Here is a 23,987-nt window from a genome sequence, read left to right as displayed (position 1 = left end):
GGCTGGGGAGACAAAAATGGGAAACTCCTCCACCGCCTCGCCACCTACCCCATGGCCAACCGTATCATACCCGAAATGGCAGACGCAGATGGAACGCTCCACCGCGCCCTGGTAGTGGTGGCCCAATGATTTGCCTCCTACTATGCTACTCTTTACTCAGTGCGGTCGCCTGATCTTTCTCTTTCTGACCTCCTCCAACGGGAGGAGTTCTCTCTTCCACGTCTTAGCGACTCCGACGCGGCTGCGTTGGACCTTCCGCTCACTCCTGCGGAGGTGTCAGACGCCATTTCGCGCCTGGCGGCTGGTAGGACTCCTGGGCCGGACGGACTCTCCCAGGAATTTTATTCGTCCTATGGCGATACCCTGCTTCCATCTCTCGTGGCGATGTACAGGGAGGTGGCGGAGTGCGGCTCTTTCCGGCCAGAGACGGATCTTGCTACCATCGTAGTGATCCCTAAGTCCTAGCCCCCCTCGCAGTGCTGCTCGGACTATCGTCCCATTTCGCTCATCAATACGGAATTCAAGATCTTCGCTTCCGTATTGGCCAATCGCATACGGCCGCATTTAGCCCAGCTTGTCCACCCTGACCAATGCCGCTTCATGCCTCTCCGAGGGACTAAACACTGTCTCCAACACCTTGCCCTTGAGAACCGACACCTGCTAAATCCATACTTGTCCCTTCTCCTTATTGATTTTGAGAAGGCTTTCGACTCCGTTGACTGGAGCTACTTGGATGCGGTGTTGGAACAGATGGGCTTTGGCACTCCTTTCCGCAACTTGGTGAGACTCCTCTATCACCGTACCCGGACACAGGTCCTCGTTAACGGCTCTCTATCTTGCACCTTCCCCATTGGACGGGGTACGCGGCAGGGCTGCTCCCTCTCCCCAAACCTTTTTGCTCTGGCAATGGAGCCGTTCGCTTGCCTTGTCCGCAGTGACCACTCCCTGACTGGCTGGAGGTGGCCCGGCCTAGCAGAGGATAAAATCGCGTTATACGCGGATGATGTGCTGCTGTTCCTGGCGGACGCAGCCCGGTCGGGACCTCGCTGCCTTCAGGCATAGGCTATTTTTTAACGAGTTTCCGGCCTGCGGCTTACCCCGGCCAAGTCCGTCCTTGTCCCCTTACACTTATCATGCGAGCGTTTTGACTGGCAGCCGTTGATTTTTCTTCGGCGGCTGTCTTTCAAGTACTTGGGGATCTGGGTTTCCCTTCTCCCTGACCTCGCATGGGAACTCAATGTCACCCCACTGGTTAGGCGGGTCCGCGCCAACCTCCTTAAATGGTGCACGACCTCCTTAATTGCCCTGTACAAAACGATGATCTTGCCCCGTTTTTGTACATGCTCCAGAACACACACCTCTCCTTTGCCAGATCTTGGTTCCGGGACATGGACGGCATGGCTACTAAATTCCCCTGGCCCAATGCCGAATCCCACCTTTTGATGGAGGTCTCGGAATGACGAACCACTACCTCTACTACTTAGCGACTCGCCTCCTCACGATTCACGACTGGTTTAATGGCGGCTGGTCCGACCCGGAGTATCGTTTGGAATTTCACATCTTGGGCTTCTCTTCTATCCAGGGGATGCTTTATGGGACCGCGGTTCCCCGAGGTCATGCGAGGCGTATTCCTGGCTTGGCATGCATCACTACGTCATACTCAATGGCAGGCAGGCTGACTCGCTACACTCCTTTGTGGTGTGGCACTAGGCTCCGTGAAGTTGCTTTCCTGTCAGGGTTCCGGCAATGGGATCTCATCGGGGTAACCTTGTTGGGCGACGGTTGGAGCTGTACTCATATCCGATCCTTTCAAGACTTACAGGCTAGACATTCCCTCCATCCCTCTCAATTCTTTGGGTATTTGCAGATGTGCCACGCCCTTCAATCCCATATTACAGATGGCACGTCCCTGCCCGAATATAGCCCGCCCGAGGCGCAAGTTCTGACTGGGGATTTAGGGAAGGTGGAGTCCCTCGGATCTACCGCTCACTCACTAACAATACCCCTAATTCCCTTTACCTACTCCGCGAGAAGTAGGAGGGCTGGCTTGGGCTCTGGAGGATGAGGACTGGAGGGACGCCCTGATGGCCCCCAGGATGATTGCGTTATCGGCGAGGCTCCGCCTTGTCAAAGTCTATTTTCTGTACGCCGCCTACCTTACACCCCTGCGTCTCCACCACACTGGACTTCGGCCTGACGCCCACTGCCCCCGCTGCTCCCAACCCCACGCTGAATTCAACCATATGGTTTGGTCATGTACTGTGATTCAGGGGTATTGGGAATCTTTAACACAAGATCTGACAGGAGTCCTGGGCTGGGAGGTGCCCCTTGATCCCGTGCGTGTTCTGCTCGGCGTCACCGACGGATTGGACGGCTCCAGGGCTGAGAAGCTCTTCCTCAATACAGCGTTGGTGGTTGCCAAGAGGGACATTGCTGCGCACTGGCTGGACACTGCTCCTCCCACTTTTGGGCGCTGGTGCCGGGGAGTGGATTGGTACGTTGCGCAGGAGCGGCCTTTATATGTAGCCAGAGGGTGTCCTGAGAAATTTCGTCGCATGTGGGGCAAATGGGTGGGGGAATTTAGACGACTGAGATGGCGTGGTCCGCTCTTCAGGTACACGTGGATACGCTATTATTGATTTCCTTATGTAGCCTTGATGTCACTGCAAAGTGCTTTTCTCCCTATTCTGATAATGTACAATGTAGCTCTGAATGGTGCTGTTTGTTACATCCAAAACTCAATAAAATTGGTTGTAAAAAAAAAAAAAACACAATCAGCTTGCCTGCCTCCACCCTAATGCAGTTGCTCTACTTCTCCAAACCGCTGTCTGAGAGGCAAACAGCAGTCTGAGAGGCAAACAGCAGTCTGAGAGGCAAACAGCAGTCTGAGAGGCAAACCGTTCTCATCCTATGCCCTTTTATCAGAAAAATGAAAGTGTTGATACAGCCTAAAGTGATGCTTGAGATCAAATAAGTGTTGAACCACTAGTGAGTTATCCATGCAGTAGGTTCTGGGGTTTTGCATGGGACCATTGATTTTCTGGTGCGAGCATATATTCCTGATCTTGACAACACCCTAATTAGATAGTTTCTGTACATTTTTATTATTGGCAACAAAAATACAAGTCAGGCTTGGTGGAGCCAAATAAAACAACATTAGCTAGAAACTGCACAAAAGAGCCGCGATGCAAGGGCTAAGGCAATATGCCATAACTCCAATAGGAAGTCACAATTTTTTTGAAAATATTAAGTACTCCATCATTGAAAAGACATATATGTAGTCTTCTTTAAGGAAATATGAGGGGTGCTTGGGAGTGAAGAAAATGTGAAAGAGAAAAGGAGGGGGGGTTAAGGAAGCATCAGAAGGCAAAGGCATAAATTCACCATTTCTAGTGCCCTGCAAAGAAATGCCTGAATTACCCCAATAACATTCACCTGTGAGACATTACAGGTATAACCCAGGAGCTTTGACATCAGTATCCCTCTTGACATTGTCCAGGATTTCAAGTCTGCTTTCTAGCTGCAATATGGCGAAAAATTGCACCATGCTAAAACTCCACCAGACTCTGAAGCTCAGTAGTCAGCATGACCCTCGGCAACATAGTCTCCAACTTTACAGTCGCTGTCTCAACTACAGTGGCACTGATCACCATCTTTGATTCAATTAATACTGCTAGCGTCTACTTCTGCCCCTTTATTTCTTCACTGTCTGATTACGTCCTGCCATCCATTTCTACCCTAGGTCCGATGTTGGAAAAAGTCTTGTTTCACAATCCTCAACTGCTTGTTTGGAATTGGTTCCCTCCCGGACTCACTCGCAACCAACACTCAGCAGCAAAGTACTGTTTAGAGCTTGCTGGAAGAAGCTACAGGATGCAGGAATGGTCCTATGCATCTCATATCAATGATGCTGAGCTGCATCTGCTTAAGAGTTTCACATTGACCATGGTGCAGATGCCATCCACCACCATCCATACACCTCATAATTGTAATGACCTGTTAGCATTCAAAACCCCTCAGCAATTCTCTAACACAGATCATGCCCGGATTTCCAGTGTGTCCACACAGTAGCATGATCCACCATGTTTACAACTCTGAATGCTTGAAGAGACCCCACCAACACTACTCAACAGCAGTAGACCCATATAAACAGAACCAGCCATTTTCCTGAACCACTCTGCCTACATGCAGTGCTTCCCTCAGACCAAAGAGTACTGAGAGAATCCCACATGCAATCAATGTAGTTGGACTTTAAAGCTTGAGCAGCCATTCAGCTTACTGCCAGGATCTGCCCAGGGATATTTTGTTTCTTAATGGAACTGGATAGCATAAATTTGCATGTAAGACTTCAAAATATACGTATTTCTATTAGTCTTTCTCGGGCGTAGAAGGCAGAGTCTTAGACTTTGAAGGTGGAAGAGCCTTTTTTGAGGAAGAAGGCAAGTCAGAACCCTTAGAGGGTTAAACTTTCGACACCTTAGCCCCAGGAGAAGACATATCTTCCTCAGCCATCTTCTTCCTAGAGGATTTAGATGAACCAGAGGCAACACTTCCCACCTCAGATAAAGGGTTATCCTGGTCTTTAATCTTCTGTAGCCACAGAAGTATGCGCCCTTCTCTATCTCTGAGGGTCTTCTGAGGGAAGGTCCTGCAGATCTTACAATCTCTCACCTCATGATCCGGATAAAGGCAATAAATGCACTTCTTGTGGGGATCTTCAGAGAACAGCCGGAGCTTCCCACAAGATTCACACGGTCTAAAGAGAGATTTCTTTGAAGATGACATTCTGAAGTGAAGAAATTCCAGAAGAAAAGTGAAGTACTGAGCAGAGCTCAGGGAGACTCCCTTCACACGACGTGCGGTAGAAAATCTGAGAGCCTGAGCCTCTGGGGAGAACATTCTGGTGGGTGCTGTCGCCTGATTGGCTGCAGTTTGGACTGTATATAATGACTTTGATAGTCATAGCTGTGGAAGTTTTTTCCTTGTAGGTTAGGGCTACATTACTTCCTGGTTCCAGGTTACCAAAGTTTTTTAGTTATTATGGGCATAATTATTGCTTTTTTATGTACCGTGGGACTACCACTCCGATGACGGGGAATGATTCAGGCATGTGAATCTATGAAAGACACCCCAATACTGGAGAATCTCATTTTCATTTTCAAAATCACAACAATGACAACATTTGTACCGTGTGTGCTTGTTAGTTATACTAAGGTCAGGATAGCTACATAAGGAGTCAAGATGGAATGGCACGTGTTTATTATAATTGCTGGGTACCACAGACACAAATATATCTTTCAGTCCTATCTTATGAAAATACAAAATCTAAACACAATTATATATCACTAAAAAATAAAAACGCAAGTATCTTCTATCCTTTTGAAAGAACTTTCTACAGCAATTATAATATAACTGGTGATCTTAATGCTGATAGTGGTGTCATTACCTGAATTTCAGTACTGATATCTTTAATCCAGGCATCAACTGTGCTTTTAATGCGAATTTCCTCCACAGCATCCCTAAAAAGAAAAACAAAAGACAGTGTGAGCCGAAAGGCATTTCAAAATGTCCAACTATATATTAGGCTACCAAGAATTCTAAAGAAAACTCATGAACAGGGACCCACATATGGGTCACCCAGGTCCCAAGAAATTCTCACATTTTTAGGTCTCGCAGACCTGCGTTGCAGCGCACATGCGCTGCTCACTCTGCGAGGCTTCTTGTAATCGAGTAGATTTCAGAAGTGGACTTGAAGCCCCACCCATCATTCCTATTGCTGTCATCGTTTATGCTAAACGCTGGCTTCCGATTCAAAATTAGGCTTCTTTGTTACGCCCTGTCTCCTTCTCGGATGACCCATCTGGACTGGATCTTTCACTTTCGGTGTTACACTGTCTCCTTAATCAGTCGGTAGGCACTATATTTTGTTGAAAATGGCGACAGCTTGTTTACGGACCCCAGGCAGCGCCGCGTCCTCCTGTCGCCATCTCCCTCGGGCTCTGCCGGGACCATCCAATGTGTCGACAGCTTGTTTACGTACACCACTAAAGTATTATTTTTACTTTATTTCGGAGCGCGCGCCCGCTTTAGGGACACCACGCTCTGTTTATTTACTTATTTTTACTTTATTTCGGAGCGTGAAGACATTTGTATTAGTCTACTCAAACAGGCGAGTGAAAGTAGGGCATGCTTATGAAGAGGTGAACTGATATCTTCATGACACCTCTGCACAAGAAACTGCCATTCGGTAGAGCTTTTCGTGGTAGTTGACATTTTAAACACCAAATACTGTATTTTCTCTGTTTTTCTGTTTAACAAGGTCCGGGCAAACATTGTACTGTTCCGAACGATTTCAAGCACGTTTACGCAGATGCAATGTTTTTAAGAAACGGTAAACATTTGACTCTGAAGATTACTGAATATTAGAGGTTTTTTTTTTTATCTACTTCTTTGGTCTTGAGCGGACGAAATTGTACTTTCAAGTTTAGGGATGTAGTGGGGTATTCAGCCTTTACCAACTAACTAGACCCCTTGAACATGGAGAGAACACATGAGAAGGATAGGAACTGATAATCTGGCTGACATTCGCCTCTCGGTCTATACCCTCTTTGTGTACACATGTCCAGGTGAACCCCTAGGTGCATATCCTATGGTGTTGCCACCCTCAGATCAAATGCTGAAGATAATTTGTGGTTTAATTTTGCCTTGTTTTTGAGAACGAGAGAGCAGTGGCCGCACTACACTTTTCTAATCGGTTTCCAGTTCTAGTGTGGTCTTTCCCGGACCCCATGGCTTATGTGAGCCCATGCATGTGGTATGTTCTGTGTTCAGCAGTGGCCTCTTATGGGACTGTGCACAATATTACTCGTTCTTACAATGGCTTTCAATAGGGCTTCTAGTGCAGGGAGGGGCTGCAGCTCTACTGGCCTGGGTCAGACAGGCAGGCATGACCTCTGTAAGTGGCCCCACGCTCAATCCCTGGGATGTGTCTGTTCTAAAACTGTACAAGGGTGTTTGTTTTCCCTGTATCTAGGCCTTCGGAGGGGCCTGCCCGAAGGTACAGTTTTTTTTATTCCTCAAGTGGCAGCCTGCAGTTTGTCACCCACATGACTCCTAAATGCAGGAAATCGTAGCACCACTGTACATGTCCTGAAACTAGTTAGTGAGTTCTATACCGAGGTCGTGAAAATTACACCTGTTGTTGCCTAAAATATCACATCTTGCGAGGTCAATAAATGTAATTTTATGCTGTTGTAGATTTAGAGAGTTGAAGCGCTGCAAGCATGCATGGTCTAACAGCCAACCAGCCCACCTTTAAATAGTGCACCCTTTTCCTCAGCTCCTCGAGCGGGACTGTAGCATATCCGTTCACTCCTTGACGGGTGAGGAACACAAGATAAACTGCATTTGTGGGTTTTTTAGATGAGTGCGCTGCAGCAGAACTCGACCCTCGTGCCTTCCCAAACAAGCATTTGCAATGCAATAGGTCATGCATTTACGCGAGTTTAAGCCAAAACTTAAAAAATGCATTGTCATTTACAATGCCAATAGCTCAAACTCACGTAAATGCGAGACCTATTGCAAATGTTTGTTCTTAATAGGGAGAAACCGTTTTTATTTCCATTTTGGAGGAATTCAATCCAGCCTTGTAGTCTGCTGCCAAGGGCTATACTAGTTACTAAAGCCATGAACCTGAGTTATTGGTCTGAGCCACAGGTGAGGGCCTGTAACAAGGGAGATGGGCTTTAACAACTGGTACAGCCCAAGGCTAAAAGGATATTAGAACATTACACCCACTGAGCATCAATGCCCTAAATTAAAGTGGGTAAACAGAATAACAAATTATGTAATGTTGGAGGAGAAGGTCTGTACCAGGCATTACTAGCCCTAAATGATCCCATTGTCTTCAAAGGATCTCTGAACAGTCCAAAGTCCAAATTGTATTTATCTGCTACCCATGAACCAACAGAGAAGTATATGAAATAAGTAGGTTTGGTTTTGACAAAGAAAGGCTGCAAACTATTTTATTTGTTGGAGACACAAGTTAGACACATACATAGATTGTGCATTATCATGCATGCTAAACTGTAGAAGGCTAACAAATATACTGAAAAATAGAAAATGACATGTAAAATCAATACAGGGTGTGACATACGTACAGCAGGAAGGAGGGGGTCATATTGCATAGTTGGTTCACTGATGATACCTTGCATCACACAGTCTTGTAGGGGGCACTGGTTAATTCCGAAGGGTGCTGTACTCCTAAAAGGCTGGGCCTCTGCCAAGCACACAAAAGACACAAGGAGTCTCCTTTTTCCAGAAAATGTAATTCTTAAAGTTATGGAAGATGATGTACAACATTGCGCCCAAGCTGTTAGGTGCTTTATGTTATTCTTCTCAAGATCAAAGAGGCTTCCTATTTATTTATTTTTACAAACTCCATGTGTGCTGAACCCGAACCATTGCAGTCCATAGCCAGTCACAGAGATCGACTCAGAACATCGCCACTACAGCCCAGCGGACTAACCAGCCTAATCTGGTTTTACATAAAAGCCCAGAGAACATAGACCAGCCCAGCCAGACCCATGCAGGTCCAACACTAAATCTAACCAATACTGCCCTCAACCCAGGGCCAATCAGAGTCTGACCTAGCACCAATTCTGGCCAAATTACTGTAACTGAGCCTTCATTTCCATGTCCATAAATACCGGGAGCAGGTAGAAACAGGTTTAATTCAAATATTGAATGCTATAAACATTTCTGCACACGCCTAACTTCAGCTATATATTTTCACTGCTTTTATCATCATCCACATCAGATAGTCAGTAATAAAGAGGAAAACTGCTGGACCCTCTTGAGAATATCTGCATACCGTCCCTCATAACGAATCAGATAGGATTGACTCTGAATGATAGAATGGTTGTCTAGGACCTATTAGGAAACCAGATAGGCGTAAAGAATGGTCATCACCCATATGACCTGCTGACACACTATGACAGGCATATAACGTTATCCATGACCACTGAAGCTTAAACCTTTGTAAAGACAGAATTATGGTGTAAGTGTAGAAAGTCTGTTAGTGATCATTTCCCACAAATTACTGAAACTGATTTATCCAAGAGGGACTGAATCACTTTCCTTTCATGTGGTCCGTTTTCAATGAGGAAAAATAAGCAAAACCTCTGGGAAAAGGTTTCAGACACAATTTTCATTGGCACAAAACCTGCAGTAGAACTCTATCCGATACAAAGCAGGCTCTAAAAATATATTAGTTGCTTACAAAATAATGGGATTATGTAGAGAAACAGCTTACATTACCTTCAAACTGTAGGCAATTTAACAATTCCAGTATTTTAGTAACAATTAGAGAATGATCTGAAAGTAAATTTACTTGGCAAGGTGGTGATTTTAGATTGTTTGTCAATCTCGGCATTTGGTACGGTCTGCAAAAATCAAAAGCTTACCCATTTGTGGTCAAAGCACTGATGAGTGAGTATACTGCAGATCCATCTTTTGTACGGATAATAGCTTCTAGATTGTCTTCAAGAACCTTTTTATCATTTTTCACTTCCCGCAGAATCCGTTCTGCATCCTCAAACATTGACTTTGGAGCTTTACTCATTTGCAAGATGGATGACTGGCCAAGATAATGATGGTCAGGGACCATGGTCCGTTGAAGAGTATCTTTGGTCTAGCATGTAAAAGAAAAAGTATTCTCTGTAAAATCTAATAGTGCACAAACACTAAGGTTATCATTTAAACATATTTTAGTACATTTTGTTTCGGCTCTAGTATTATCAGGATTACAGATCATTTTTAAATTGATGTTTACTGGTTAATCAACATGTAAATATGTTGTAAAGAACAAGAGATATGCCATCTGACCCATGTTATACATTACACTCCACATTAAAGAAATTACAAAACTTGCTTTTGCTGCCCATTCATATTCTTCCCTGCTTACCCTCGCCAACCCCTCCCTTACCATCAGCAAATTTTACTCTTTTCAAATTATCACTGGCAGAGTTTGCTTCCATCATATGTTTTTGTTGCAATCAATAGCATCCCACACAAGTGTCACCTTCCAAATAGTGGTCAAAAACAGTAGTACAATCTGTAAACAAACTGTGAGAGAAGTAGAAGTAAAAAGTGGATACTATGCTCAATTTTAAAGAACCTAAGACCAAGAGAGAGGTAAAAGCATAACAATTACAGATTAATGCAAAAACAGATGACCAGATGGGAAAGAAACTAGAAGTGGCACATCAATGTTTACAGTGGGGGACACCACTGCTACACTTTGATCAAGGGCTGCAGGAAGGCGATGTTAAGTTGCAAGATCACAAGCAAAAGTGGTGATGACCCAGTGGCCTCAAAACTGGATCACCAGAAACTTTCATATAAATAAATGGAGAATTCAAGATTCAAGTTTAGATCTAACTAAAGGCTCGGCCTGAATGGAGAGTTGGTGAGAATAATGAAGAGATAACTTACTGATTTGCTAAATGTGGGAGGATAAGCCTAAAAGGGAGACCAGCTGTAGTCAAGAAGTTAAAACATTTGTAATTACATAGTAATATAACATTAACGACACAGAAGAAATGTATTGGTATTAAGGTGAATTGGAGAATTTGCTATATATTTCAGCACTTTGGGTTTTGTGGGGCTCATACAACTTTGCATCTCAATGAACAGAGATGCTTTGAGAATAATACATATAAATATTGGATAGAGAAAGAACAATAGATGCAAAAAGGTAAGTGAAAATAAAGTCATAGGCGGTAGACCATGCAGAATATAAAAATGCCAATTAAGCCTTCAAATTTGTGTGGCCCAATCTGCAATATATAGCCACAGCTTTTTGTGATGTACTGTGGGAGGCCTGCGGGAGCAGCTGTTTGCCCTCTGGGTATGAGGAGGAAAATGGGGAGGAAGAGAAAGTTCAATGGGGTAACATACACTTCAACCAATACGATAAATATCAGGTTGCAATTTAAGGATGAGCATGCTCTGGGGAAGGACAAAAAACGGCAGCTGTTGGAGAAGCAACAGATCTCGGACTGCAGATCTAACCGTCATCATATAAAGATTTGTGAGGCTCAGGCCACATGCACCTCAGTTTGCCTGGGGAGAATGATACATTGAAGAGAGGTTGACTGGGCGTTTATGAGATATCATGAACTCAGGACTTAGAACCAGAGTTAAGCTTAAATTACACAGAACATAGGCAAAGAGGCCTCAGACAGCTGAGCTCTACAGCATTATATCCATTTTAAAGACTACACTTGTCTCTTTCGTAAGATTGACTCTCCCACTCTCAACTTTGTTGGTAGAGTCAACAGCAATTTAGAATTGGAAGTGAGGCTGCGTCAGGTAGGTTGCACTAGGCAAACTGGTTGTACAAGCCTTGCTGCCAAATGTAGCACTTATTAGAAAGAAAGCGTTAAGAGTACAATTATCATTAACAGTGTGAAGGTTGCCACATAGCCACCCAGTTTATATCTATATCATCTTCATGCCTATAGAAAACTATTGAGGCTGGTACAGATCTGGTTGCTTAAAATTGATATCGAATTATTGTACATGTGGGTGGATATACTTCTCTTTAAAAAACATACAGATGTCCTTGAAAAAACATATCATTTTTATTGAATACTTGGTCACAATATATTTATATGGTTTATTTTGTTATTATTTATTGAAATATGATAAAATCCTTTGAATTAAAAACAAATGAGGATACACTAATGGATAAAACATAACTACTACTAACTCATGATAGGTATAGAGTTTGAGGCTTAACGCCATTTTTTGTATACAAATCAGGAGGAAACCCTGCTGATCTGCTATTATCTGGCATAATCTTTAATCTCCTTGGACTCTAGCACCATGAGTAGCCAGCTGACAGGCTTACCGATTAATGGGGTTGGTAACATACACACAGAAAACAGGAGCAACTTTAATCCTGTTTTTTTTAGCACATGAATTTTGGTCCACTATGAAATGGCACAGGATCAATGAGGGATGTTGTAGATTCTGGCACGCTATCAAGTTCTTGAGTGTTTTGCCACAAATATTTGCCAGCGTTGCTTTCAGTGTTTTAGACTCAAATCATTTTCTCACTTAAATGAATGTTATTACTAATGGGTACTGTATGAGATTGTTAAGTATTTCAAAGTTAAATGTTCATTTCAGACACAACTTTTCATATATTTCATTACAGATTTAACTCTAATTTTCAAATTATCATGTTTATGTTATCCTTATCACACATTCAAAACGTAATACTACATATTTTAATCCAGTGTTATCAGCTAACTATTCCATAGTTCACTCAAATCTCCTATGCAGTGATAGCCACTATAGGTATACATTTGCATTTATATTTCAGTGTAAGAAATGTGGTCGTTGGTCGATTGGCAACAGCTACAATCCCATGCAGGGTGTACCACAAAAACTGACTAAATTAACCTAGGGTAGCTTGGCACAAAAAGCAGTAAGGCTTGACTTCGAGGCAAAGTGTAAAGTATTTCTGCAGCAAACAAACAGTAATAAAGTGAAAATGTAACAAGAAAAATCCCAAACTAATTTAGTCAAATACAGTAATTTTAATAAATTATTTGAAATCAAAACAATAAAAATCCAATCAGTAGAACCGGAATTATTCATTCTTAAAGTTTTTTGCAACAACTCGCTCCTAAAAAATCAAATCGCCAACCGCGGACATCTAGTCGCTCGAGACGGGGTCATAATTGAAAATATGTCCGACCACGATGGACAACAGTTCGGATACAAGAAGTGGATTAGGCCCAGTCAGCACTTACCTACAGACTTATAAGACTTTTAAGTGTCTGACAACGTAAAGTTCAGCGGTCCAAGGCTGCAGAAGGCGTCATCGTTGGATGGCCTTAGGTCAAATCCACAACGAAGATTTCTATGTTCGGATTTATTCCCCGAAATGAAAGTCGAAAATCTCCTGCAGGATGAGGGAGAGCGCTGGAGGAGAAAACAGTTCCACAAGGTCAAATACCTCTCTGGCGAAGGACCGCTGAAAAGGATTTGTTGCTCCAGAGAAGAACATAGCAGGTGAAGCTGCGAAGTCATTCTGACCAGCTATGCAACTTAGACGGATAGGATAGCAGGTTGGTCCCAGTCTCCTCATGGTTCTTAGAGCAGTTGTGGGTCAACATTTTTTAATTCCTCAATTTTGGGTTTTGGCCATCTGGGACCTTTAACATGAGATCCAAGGGTCCAAGACTGGTGGGACAATTCTTGGGGGTTCAGGACTCACTCAGGGCGAGTTCACGTGCGGTTTGAAGTTAGTGGGAGTCTCTTGCATACCGTGGTTTTGAACAGGAGGCCAGCAAACTAGCCCCTGGAGTCACACTGGTAGTCCTGGGAACAAGTGAAGATGCAGGGATCAACAGTAGGTATGTCTCTGAGGGTTCAAGACAGGCTCCAAATAGAAAAGCAATCCTTCCAGGTACATCAGCAGTCTTGCAGAAGGTCCCAGCACAGCCAGTCCTCTGAGAGTCCTTCCACAGGTCCAGTAGTGAGCTGAGGAGTGGGTCTGAGGGTTCTACTTTTAAAGCCTGTTGCCTTTTTATCTGGAAGGTGGGAGAAGCTTCTAGAAAAGCTTCTTTTAAGTGCATGGAATTTCCTGACTCTCCTGCTCTGGCTCGAGGTGGCTGCAGTGACAATGCAGTTGTTTAGGCAGAGTACACCCTATTCAGATGCAAGTGGGTCAATCAATCAATCAATCAAGACATTTATATAGCGCACTACTCACCCGTAGGGTCTCAAGGCGCTAGGAGGGGGGGTGCCGTTACTGCTCGAACAGCCAGGTCTTGAGCCTCTTCCTGAAGGCGAGGTGGTCCTGGGTCAGGCGCAGGTCGGTCGGGAGGGAGTTCCAGGTCTTGGCGGCCAGGTCGGAGAAGGACCTTCCTCCTGTTGTCGCTCTTCGGATGCGTGGGACATCGGCGAGGGCGTGGCTGGTTGATCTGAGGTGGCGCTTGGGAGCGTAGAAGTTGATTCGGTTGTTGAGGTAGCTCGGGCCTTGGTCGTGTAGGGCTTTGTGTGCGTGGGTGAGGAGACGGAAGGTGATTCTTTTCCTGACGGGGAGCCAGTGCAGGTCTCTCAGGTGTCCGGAGATGTGGCTGTTTCGTGGGAGGTCGAGGATGAGTCTGGCTGAGGCGTTCTGTATCCGCTGGAGTCTCTCGTGGAGCTTGGCGGTGGTTCCGGCGTAGAGGGCGTTGCCGTAGTCCAGTCGGCTGGTGACGAGGGCCTGGGTGACGGTCTTCCAGGTCTCGGTGGGGATCCACCAGAAGATCTTCCGTAGCATGCGTAGGATGTTGAAGCATGATGAGGAGACGGCGTTGATTTGTCTAGTCATGGAGAGGGAGGAGTCCAGGATGAAGCCCAGGTTGCGTGCGTGGTCCGTTGGTTTGGGTGCGGTGCCCAGGGCGGGGGGCCACCAGGAGTCGTCCCAGGCGGAGGGCGAGGAGCCCAGGATGAGGACCTCCGTCTTGTCTGAGTTCAGTTTCAGGCGGCTGGTCGTCATCCACTCGGCTACATCTCTCATCCCTTCGTGCAGGTTGGTTCTGGCGGCGGCGGGGTCGTTGGTCAGGGAGAGGATCAGCTGGGTGTCGTCGGCGTAGGAGATTATGTTGAGGTTGTGTTTGCGTGCGATGGCCGCGAGGGGGCTCATGTAGACGTTGAAGAGGGTGGGGCTCAGCGAGGATCCTTGGGGGACGCCGCAGATGACTTCGGTGGCCTCTGACTTGTACGGTGGTAGGCGGACTCTCTGTGTTCTTCCTTCGAGGAAGGAGGTGATCCATTCCAGTGCCTTCTCTGGGTCTGTACTAAGCTTTGCCACCCCCTCTCCTGCCAGCAGGTGGCCCAACGAGGCACACCGAATCCCTCTATTGTGTGACTGTCCAAGAGGAATTTGCAAAGTCTGTCAGCTACACCCAGTCATTTGACCCAAGACAGACTGCAGGCACAAAGGGCTAAGGTCAGAAAAATGCCAAATTTCTAAAAGTGGTATTTTCCAAATTGTAATGAAAAATCCTACTTTAACATTAAAGGGGATTTATCATTATAATTCCATAGATACCAAACATGGAAATTACAGCTTATTAAAGGTAATAAGGAACTCCTAATATTAGAAATTGGGAGAGGCAGGCCTTGCAGTAGCAAAAAAACAAATTTCACAACTAGGACATGTAAAACTTGAAAGTACATAGCCAACCTTTTAATTACACAGCACCCTTCCCTGTGGGCTAACAAGGGCTTAAACGAGAATTCAAGACTTGACAAGGGTGTTGTAATCGACATGGCAGTTTAAAACTGCACCCAAGCTGCAATGGCAGGCCAGGGACATGTTTTAAGGTGCTTCTTAAGTGGGTGGCACAGTAAGTGTTGCAGGCACAATGGTAGCATTCAATTTACCGGCCCCATGGTATACCACAATACAAGGGACTAATAAGTAAATTAAATATGTCAATCGGGTGTAGGCCAATCAAGTGTTTAGGGGAGTGAGCAAAAGCACTTTAGAGCTGGTTAGCAATGGTAAAGTGCGCAAGAGTGCTAAGGCCAACAAAAACGAAATTCAGCCCCACAAATGGAGCTAAGTAGGCAAAAGGTTTGGGGGAAGACCGCGCTAAAGCTGACAGGTCTAACATTCAGGATATTCTCCCATTAAAACCATGTTTATTATGTGCAAATACATGTAGGGAAAGTCAGGTCTGATAGTACAACACATTCCTTTGAAACCAAATCTCTCCTACTTCTACATATTGCGACATAACAATCCCATAAATAATTTTGGTACAATGCATACAAAATAATGGAATAAAACAAATGACAATATTCCAGTTCAAAGGGAGATATACACAGAAAACATTATAAATGCATACTAAAAATAAATTGAATAAAAGAAGCAGAGTATACTAATGTACCACCTGGCAACTCAAACACACAATACATGAGTCACTTAGCACTTCACATCACAATTTTACATCAATGTGAACAGAAAAGTTAATGACCTGTCCAGAATAATCAAATATTTAAAACGGGTATTGCTTAAGTGTTGGACACAACTAAAACATACATAGCCAAATTCAAAATCCTGACATCAATCGTGCATGCACTCGCCCACTGATATACTAGTGTTTATTTAGTTAACCTATTTAGCGTAGAACATAATATCCGCATCCTTAAATACTGCATATGCAGATTCATGTCTGCAGGGATTTTACTCCTTAATCTCTACATCATGTTCCCATTTAGAAATGTTAACTTCTGCGTCATCGTATAACTGTAAGCACTACAAGCAAATCAAACTTGGGTTCGAATACTAGAATACATTTTGCAGTTTCAGATCTTTCCTTGAACCAATTTAGTTGTAAAGATTTTAACAAAATTGAGCATATGGAAAAATGGAACTAACAATCTATGATGACCCAGATTCTTCCAACATTATGTAAAACGACATGATATCACCCATAACTAACAGTTTTTTTATAGAAATATCACACTCCTGCCACATCATGGTAAGCTATTGAAGACTGGCTGCAATTGCACTTTATCCCACATCTCAGATAAGAACTTAATTGTAGGAATTTAAAATAATTTCAAATTCCCTTAAAGTATTAACCATTTCAATGAGTCCTATAAACTAAATAATTTTAAAGTAGTCTTATGTGGTTTGCAGATCCTCTTCAGGGGGCACAGGGCAGACATTGGCAACTGGGCCCTCACCTTGGTCGCTGAACTTGGATGCCACTGGTGTCAAGGGTTTTGACCTATTACAGCTGTGAAAATTGAGCCAAGCACTTGACTCTCAGGGTAGTGAGAGCAAGCAGTCAAGGGCCTTTCAGGGATGCAGAGTGAGGAAGAGGAAGGTTGAGGAGAAGCTCAGAACTCAACAATCAAATAACAGACATGATAAAGGTATTGCCCTGCGCAGTGCTTTATTACCACTACAAAACGTAATATGACAATTCAGTGGTGCTCAGTTGAAGGTAGTAAGTCCAACTAAAAAGCCTAGTTAAGCAATCTACCTGCTATGGTGCCTCCTGCCATTCTATGAGTGGTTATCAAGTCTGTAGATCTTCTACTCTCATATAGTTATAGGCAAAGATTTGGCACCAATGCAGTTCACTAGGTATGTACTTATTCTGAGTTGTTCACTGTTCAAGTCAATAGATCGTACCTAAATTAAAGGGGTCGCTAAGGCAACAGTCTCTGTTCCCACTACTGAACATAATCTGCGCATCTAGTTCAGACTTTTGTGAGAGACCACATTAACTGCTCACGCGGTTACAGTCAGCCAGCGCTCGTACGGACCCTTATGACTGGCGCTACCAACAGCATCTCCACTGACACGGAGCTTAAGCTGAGAATTCACTTGAAATAAGAGCTGCAGTATAGGGGCAGCATTGTAGGCACGCTCGGTGGGTCCCCTAGGCCGAGATCCAAAGGGGGCTCATTGCAGGCAATACCAACCTCCAGGCTAGGTCGACAAATGGGTTGCGTTGCTTCAGGAAGTTGCAGCCTCTGGGCTAGGATTCACTTCTGTTTCAGTGGTGCCTGCGGCTCCTCTGCAGGATTCATTTGGGGGTTGACAGCAGCATCAAGCTGTTGGGCATCGCAGAGGTGCGGCACAGCAGAGAAGAACTTTTTGGCTTGATTTGTGATTGCGGTCCCCTGCATGGGCCACGATGGGAGACCCATCATGAAATGTATGAGCTATGGATTTGCTCACAAGGACAAAAGGCACATTCTGGATTTTCCCCACACCAGGAACATAGCTGGCTTTTCCTCATGGATAGTATCTGCTCCTGCAGTCCAGAGACTTTCTTTCCCTCTCTGAACAGACAGGTATGCTTCTAGGTGCTAGCAGACCTTAAGCTTCTCCAGTAGAAAATGCAGACTTTGGGTTATATTCACTAACCTCTGGGAGACAAAGTTTCATGCATACACCAGTCCTGGACAAACAGCACTGCTTTCAGTACTCTACAGAGCACTCCCTTCCTTGGTCATTAAGAATAAGAACTGAAACAAATTGGAATGGTTTCGATACCACTTTTATACACATTTTATAGACAAGGAATGTGGAACCGCCTTCCAAGGTTCCAGAACTGGTGTGGGCTGGATCCCTTTCACAAATCTTTTTTCAGGCTGCTCCTCTAACACAGTCATAGTGCAAGCTGAAGGCTCTTGGAGCAGGTAGCAATGGTAATGGCTCCAGGAAGAAGTATCCAAAACAAGGGTATAATGAAGTGTGATATCTCTGCACCAGGCTATCACTGTCCTTCATGAACCATCAATCAGGTGCAGACAAATCTGCAGGCACAGGATAGAAATTGTATCACCTTGAACAAAAACTGTAGTTCCAATCCTCATTCTGACCATCTACCAAATGGCAGAGGTTAGGAAGAACCAATCAGCCCTTTGCTAACGAGGTACTCATTTATTTTAACGGGGAGCCCAATATTTATCCTCCCTCACTTCAGTGTTTGGAACACGACTCTCCAGCCACAATAATGCAGACTATACACTTCCACTGTTTGAGGAAGCTGTCCTTATCCTCCATCTTGTGCCATGCTAACCCAGGGGTATCCAAAATGGATCCCACTGGCCCCAGTACTCAGACACATACCGCACCCACACGCACACACAGCCCTACTAACATACATGTGCTACTACAAACCTACATCACACACACACACACACACAGAATGTAAACGTAAGGTTCTTGGGTACCCACAACAGCAGAACTTTACATGAGAGGCATCATTAGACCAAACTCTCTAAGACACAGAGGAAAAAGCCTTTTCACAGTACATATTTAAAAAGCACAGTATTTTTGCCAACAATGCAACCAGGGTAAGGACCATACTTTAATGCCCACTATGAGGGTATACTTGCTGTGCTCCTTCCCGGACACAGGACACAGGACACGGTTTGTACCTCACATTACCAGTGACAGGTCTAGGTCTCTGTATGACCATTTGATTAGCATGAAGCCATCGCAAAGTAAAAGTCAGAATACCAGTTTCAAAAACAGTCCAGCACTCCGGGCAGTGGTTATGTTATGTTATGTTGTTATGTTATATTTCTTTTGTATAGCGCGCGGCGACTCAAAAAGAGTATCCCGGCGCTTTAACAGCGAGACCTACGGTAGAATAACATAACACGACAATAAAAACAGAGAAGGAATGAAATAAAAAAGAGGGAAAGAAAGGCCTATAGAGTAAACAACCAAGTCTTTAGACCCTTCCTAAAAGCCAACAGGCTGGTAGCGCCCCGGAGTGTCAACGGCAAAGAGTTCCACAGCTGGGGTGCCCGCAATCCAAAGGAGCGACCACCGATACGAGCTCTTTTCACGCGAGGCACCACAGCCAGAAACTGTGACTCCGATCTAAGCACCCGGGCCGGATGGTAAAAGGACAATAATACGCTTGCGGATAGGCAGCCAGTGTAGGGCCTGTAAGAGGTCCGTCACACTTGCTCGCCTATTTAAGCCATAAATGGCTCTTGCCGCAGCGTTCTGCGTCACCTGGAGGCGCTGTAGCAGATACTCCGGCAGGCCCAGGTACAGGACGTTGGCATAGTCCAGCCTGGACCCGATCAGAGTCTGCACAGTCAGTTTCCGGTGTTCTTCCGACAGAAGGGGCAGAAACTTCCTTAGTACCTTGAGGAGACCGAAGCAGGTGCCCGTCACTCCCAGAATCTGGGCTCTCATCGACAAGCCCTTGTCCATCTTGACCCCCAGATTCTTGGCAACTAAAGATGGGGAGGAAGGTGGAAACATGTTGATAGGCCACCAGTCATGCCAGTCAGGGTCCGACGTACACCCAAAGAAGAGCACCTCAGACTTCTCAGAATTGCACTTGAGGCCATTCAAATGAAACCATCTGAAAACAGCCCCAAGGCAATCCCGGATGCTCTCCCAGTTAAAATCTCCTCCCCTCTCACAGGAGAAGAGGAGCTGTGTGTCGTCGGCATAGGACACGATCCGGGCCCCGAAAGACTCCGCCAGTGCCGCCAAAGGGGTCATAAAGATGTTAAAAAGGGTCGGGCTCAAAATAGAGCCCTGAGGGACCCCAACACCCAGTGGCGGCATCACAGCAGAGTCCGGGGGGGTCCAGACCGTTTGTCGGCGGTCGGCTAGAAATGATGAAAACCAGCTGAGCACCGTCCCCCTGAGGCCTATCTCGTAAAGTCTCGAGAGAAGGCCATCATGGGGGACGGTGTCGAACGCCGCCGACAGGTCCAACATGACCAGCATGGCCTTGCCTCCGGAGTCCAGAACTCCTTTGATGTCTTCCGACACCTCCAGGAGTGCTGTCTCAGTACTGAGATTGGGGCGGAAGCCCGATTGGGAGGCATGCAAAAGCTCATGCGATTCCAAGAAGTTGGAGAGCACCATCTGAATGTGCTTCTCCAAAATTTTCATCAGGGCAGGCAAGAGAGAAATTGGTCTATAATTGACCAGCGCCTCAGGATCGAGGCCAGGCTTCTTCAGCAGGGGAATTACCATAGCCTGTTTCCACGCTAGTGGGACCAGACCCTGGCTCAGTGATAGGTTTAGAAGAGGGTTGACCAGGGGATTTAAGACTTCCGCCATTCTAGATAGAAAGTTCGCCGGGCAGGGATCCAGGGGCGAACCGGATTTAAGCGCGCCCATAAGTCCTAACGACTCAGCGGCTGAAAGAAGGGGGAAGACTACCAGCGACGGGCCTGGTGAAGCTACCAGGTGCGGGTTCTCCTCTATACAGGTTACACCAGCAGGCACCGCCAGATGGAAAGAGTCCTGGATAAGCTTTATCTTGCCAGTAAAAAACTTAGCAAGGTCCGCGGCCCAGGACTTTAGGGGCATATCATGGGAAACATTCGAGCGAGGAGCTGTAAATTCCCTCACAATGGAAAAGATTTCCTTGCAGGAGTTAGAGGCAGCCTCTATTCTCCCAGCAAGGTAAACCCTTTTCCCAAGACGAATGTCCCGCTGATATGCCTTAACCGCAGTCTTGTAAAGCAGTTTTGCCTCAGGATCATATTGAGCACGCCAAACTCTTTCCGCCACCCTGCAAGACTGTCGGGCGATCGCCAGTGTCGCCGTGAACCACGGGGCCGAAACCCGTTTCGATGTAGAACGGGGGGCCATCACTGGAGCAAGATCGTTGAGTCTGTCCAGTAACCAGCCCTGCAGCGCTTCCAAGTCCTTCTCGAGATCCCCTGTAAGGGGGCACGGATGATCTAGCGCCGCCTGCGCGAGCATTGCCTGAGTTACAGAGTGATAAGCCCGGTGGGCGCGACGCTGTTGCAGAGACCCAGTGTTGACAGGTCTCATCGTGCCTTTGACCAAAAATTTGGCCAGCCTATGGTCCGACCAAAGCACCGGTATTATCTCCTTAACCTCAAGAGAAGAGGTCGAAAAACCTGGTCCAGGGTGTGCCCCTTCACATGGGTGGGTCCCAAGAGAAACGGAGTCAGGCCCAAGGGGGCGGTGGCCTCCAAAAGTTTGATGGTATCCGAGTCTGATGGGTCATCCATGTGGATGTTAAAGTCTCCAGCGACAATACACTGATCCGCTTTGAGAACCAGCCCAGATAGGACGGACTCAAAATCTTCCAAAAAGGTGCCCAAAGGGCCAGGTGGTCTGTAAACCAACAGACCCTTGAAGGATTGGTGAGGTGCCAGGGTGATGGAGAAAGCAAGGGACTCAGAGCCACGGATGTCATCAACCGGCAGAATGGAACAAGCCACACTTTCCTGCACCACCAAAGCCACTCCTCCGCCCCTGCCCTTGAGCCTGTCCTGCTTATAGATATTGTAGCCAGGAGGAATAGCCGCTGCCACATCAGGGTTGGAGAAATCCCCCAACCAGGTCTCAGTTAACATGAGACAGAGGGGCTTTTCCAGATCTAAAAGGTCAAGGATATCCTGCGCATGCCTAGCCAGAGATCTGGTATTAAGCAGCATGCAAAGATGGCCAACATGCTCGATCGGTTTATTAGGGGAAAGGAACACAGTACAACTCGGACGCCAACCGCATCCGGGACAGCAACACTTACCCCTAAACCGACCGGGGAAAACGGAACGGCAGTCCCCCAAAGGAGGGGGGGAAGGGCGAAGTAAGCGCAGCTCACATGGTGTATAACGGAGCCAGGAAGACCCTACAACGGAATCGGACGGTGGTGGAGCCCAGCCCGCCGCCCCGCCCGCCTCCGGGACGCTGACGGGCGCAGACGGGCTGGACTCTGGCGTGACTCCGGCGGTGATCCGGCGCATCCGCTGCGCGTGACCGCTGCGCGTAAGCATGACTCTCTAATAAGCAGTCTGTCGCCTGCGCCACTAGACCGCACCGCCCGCGCCCCTCACCCAATATGGCCGCCACCGAAGCACAGGGCTCCTACAGCCAGCCCACAGGAGACCGGGACCCGCAAAACGCGGTGAGTCACACTATTATGGTGCAAGTGAGGGCGCTAACAATTAAAAACAGGGGATACCAAAATTAAACAAAAAAGCAAATATCCAAACAGGTATTTAAAACACGCTGCCAAATCGCGCGTCAGGTTAGCACAGCGCCAGGAAGCGCTCTGGTAGGTCTCGCGCCCGCTCGTACATCAGCGGGGCCAAGAATGGCCTATTACCATGAAGGGGACGACCCCTCCCTAAAAGGGTTGCCAAACATTGCAATTAAATCCAAACTCACAGGGGCTTAAAAACAAACTGCATTTTATGTTGCGTTTAGCAATACTACAATAATACTACTCCCATATTAAAAAATATTTATCACTAATCTCTGTCTGGATGTCTCCATCTCGCCTATGTTTTCAGTGCAGAGATCTCTACCAGACAGTAGAGATCTGCGCACATGTACATATATGCTTTATTAGTAAGTGTGCGAAGGTACAGGGAGAAGCTGGAAAATGGGGATTACTTACTAAAAAATGGTAGGGGTTAAGGAAGGAGTAAGGAGAGGTTTAGGGAAGGTTAAGGATGGGTACCAAACACAAAAGAGTAAGTACATTGCTCTTCACAAACTGCTCTTCTATAGTTACTACAGCCAAAAATGACCCAAAACAGTTGTGAATGTACTCCACCTCAGCACCGAAGTAAGCCCAGCACCACACACGGTCAACCACTGGTACTGCAACACAGTCACAAAGAAAATAATGGGAGGGAGGGACTTAACAAGAACCAATAGGAAATTATGTTAAAATAATTTATGTTGACGTTTTAAAATTATACATAATTTGGATTTAACTAAACAAAATTATATAGAAATTAAAAAAAATGTATTATAAAATATTTAAATAATAATTTTAATACAAAATAAATGTATAAAAACTTATTAATTTGTAATGCATAAATATAAACATTTACATTAGGACAGAATTTTGCTTAATAACTTTAAAAATAATTGTTAATTTAAAATATGTAAATTAATGACATTTTCAAATCAAACCTTAACAATAGTGCCGTATGTTTTGTTAATATATCCTACATACTAAATAATAATATCAAATTAATTAACATTAAGAGTATAAGCATTTATACTTCAATTTTTTAATAAAATTTACTTTTACTGTACTATACCATAAAGAGAGCTCCGCCCCTGTGGCATAGACCTCCGTCTACATGTGAAAATTTACCAGTAATAATTTTACCATTCATAAATTGGACTACACCCTGAATTCAGGGCGTGAAGACATGCAAGTCTACACTTTCTAGTAACTTGAGAATCCTAAATGATGAATAGGCAAAGTAGCAAGTGTACTGCAAAGTGTACGAGTAAATTTACAAATGAAGATTTACCCACATGTACATTTATCTTTGTGAACAGGGACCACAGCCTTTAACCATTAAGGAAATAACATAGTAATTATATGTTTTCATTATTTCTAACACTATTAACCTAAAAAAAAGAAAAAACATCTGTTCGAAAATAAATGCACCTACACTACTCAAGACAG

General features: G+C 45.3%; 1 protein-coding gene across 3 annotated transcripts in view; it reads right to left on the bottom strand.

The window, feature by feature from the left end:
* The window catches only part of KIAA0586 (KIAA0586 ortholog), an 813,007-nt gene that overhangs the window by 490,347 nt on the left and 298,673 nt on the right, over positions 1–23,987 (bottom strand). For all 3 annotated transcript variants that reach the window (XM_078660379.1, XM_078660377.1, XM_078660378.1), the window contains exons 11-12: positions 9,465–9,691; positions 5,447–5,519 (exon numbers count right to left, since the gene is read on the bottom strand). In XM_078660379.1, the coding sequence (XP_078516505.1) occupies positions 5,447–5,519; positions 9,465–9,691 (300 nt within the window). The remainder of the gene's footprint in view (positions 1–5,446; positions 5,520–9,464; positions 9,692–23,987) is intronic.

Source organism: Lissotriton helveticus, chromosome 9, assembly GCF_964261635.1.
Source record: "Lissotriton helveticus chromosome 9, aLisHel1.1, whole genome shotgun sequence".
In the NCBI taxonomy this organism is placed as follows: Eukaryota; Metazoa; Chordata; class Amphibia; order Caudata; family Salamandridae; genus Lissotriton; species Lissotriton helveticus.
The sequence above is the reverse complement of the archived record's forward strand: the minus strand, read 5'-3'. Positions and strand labels throughout refer to the sequence as shown.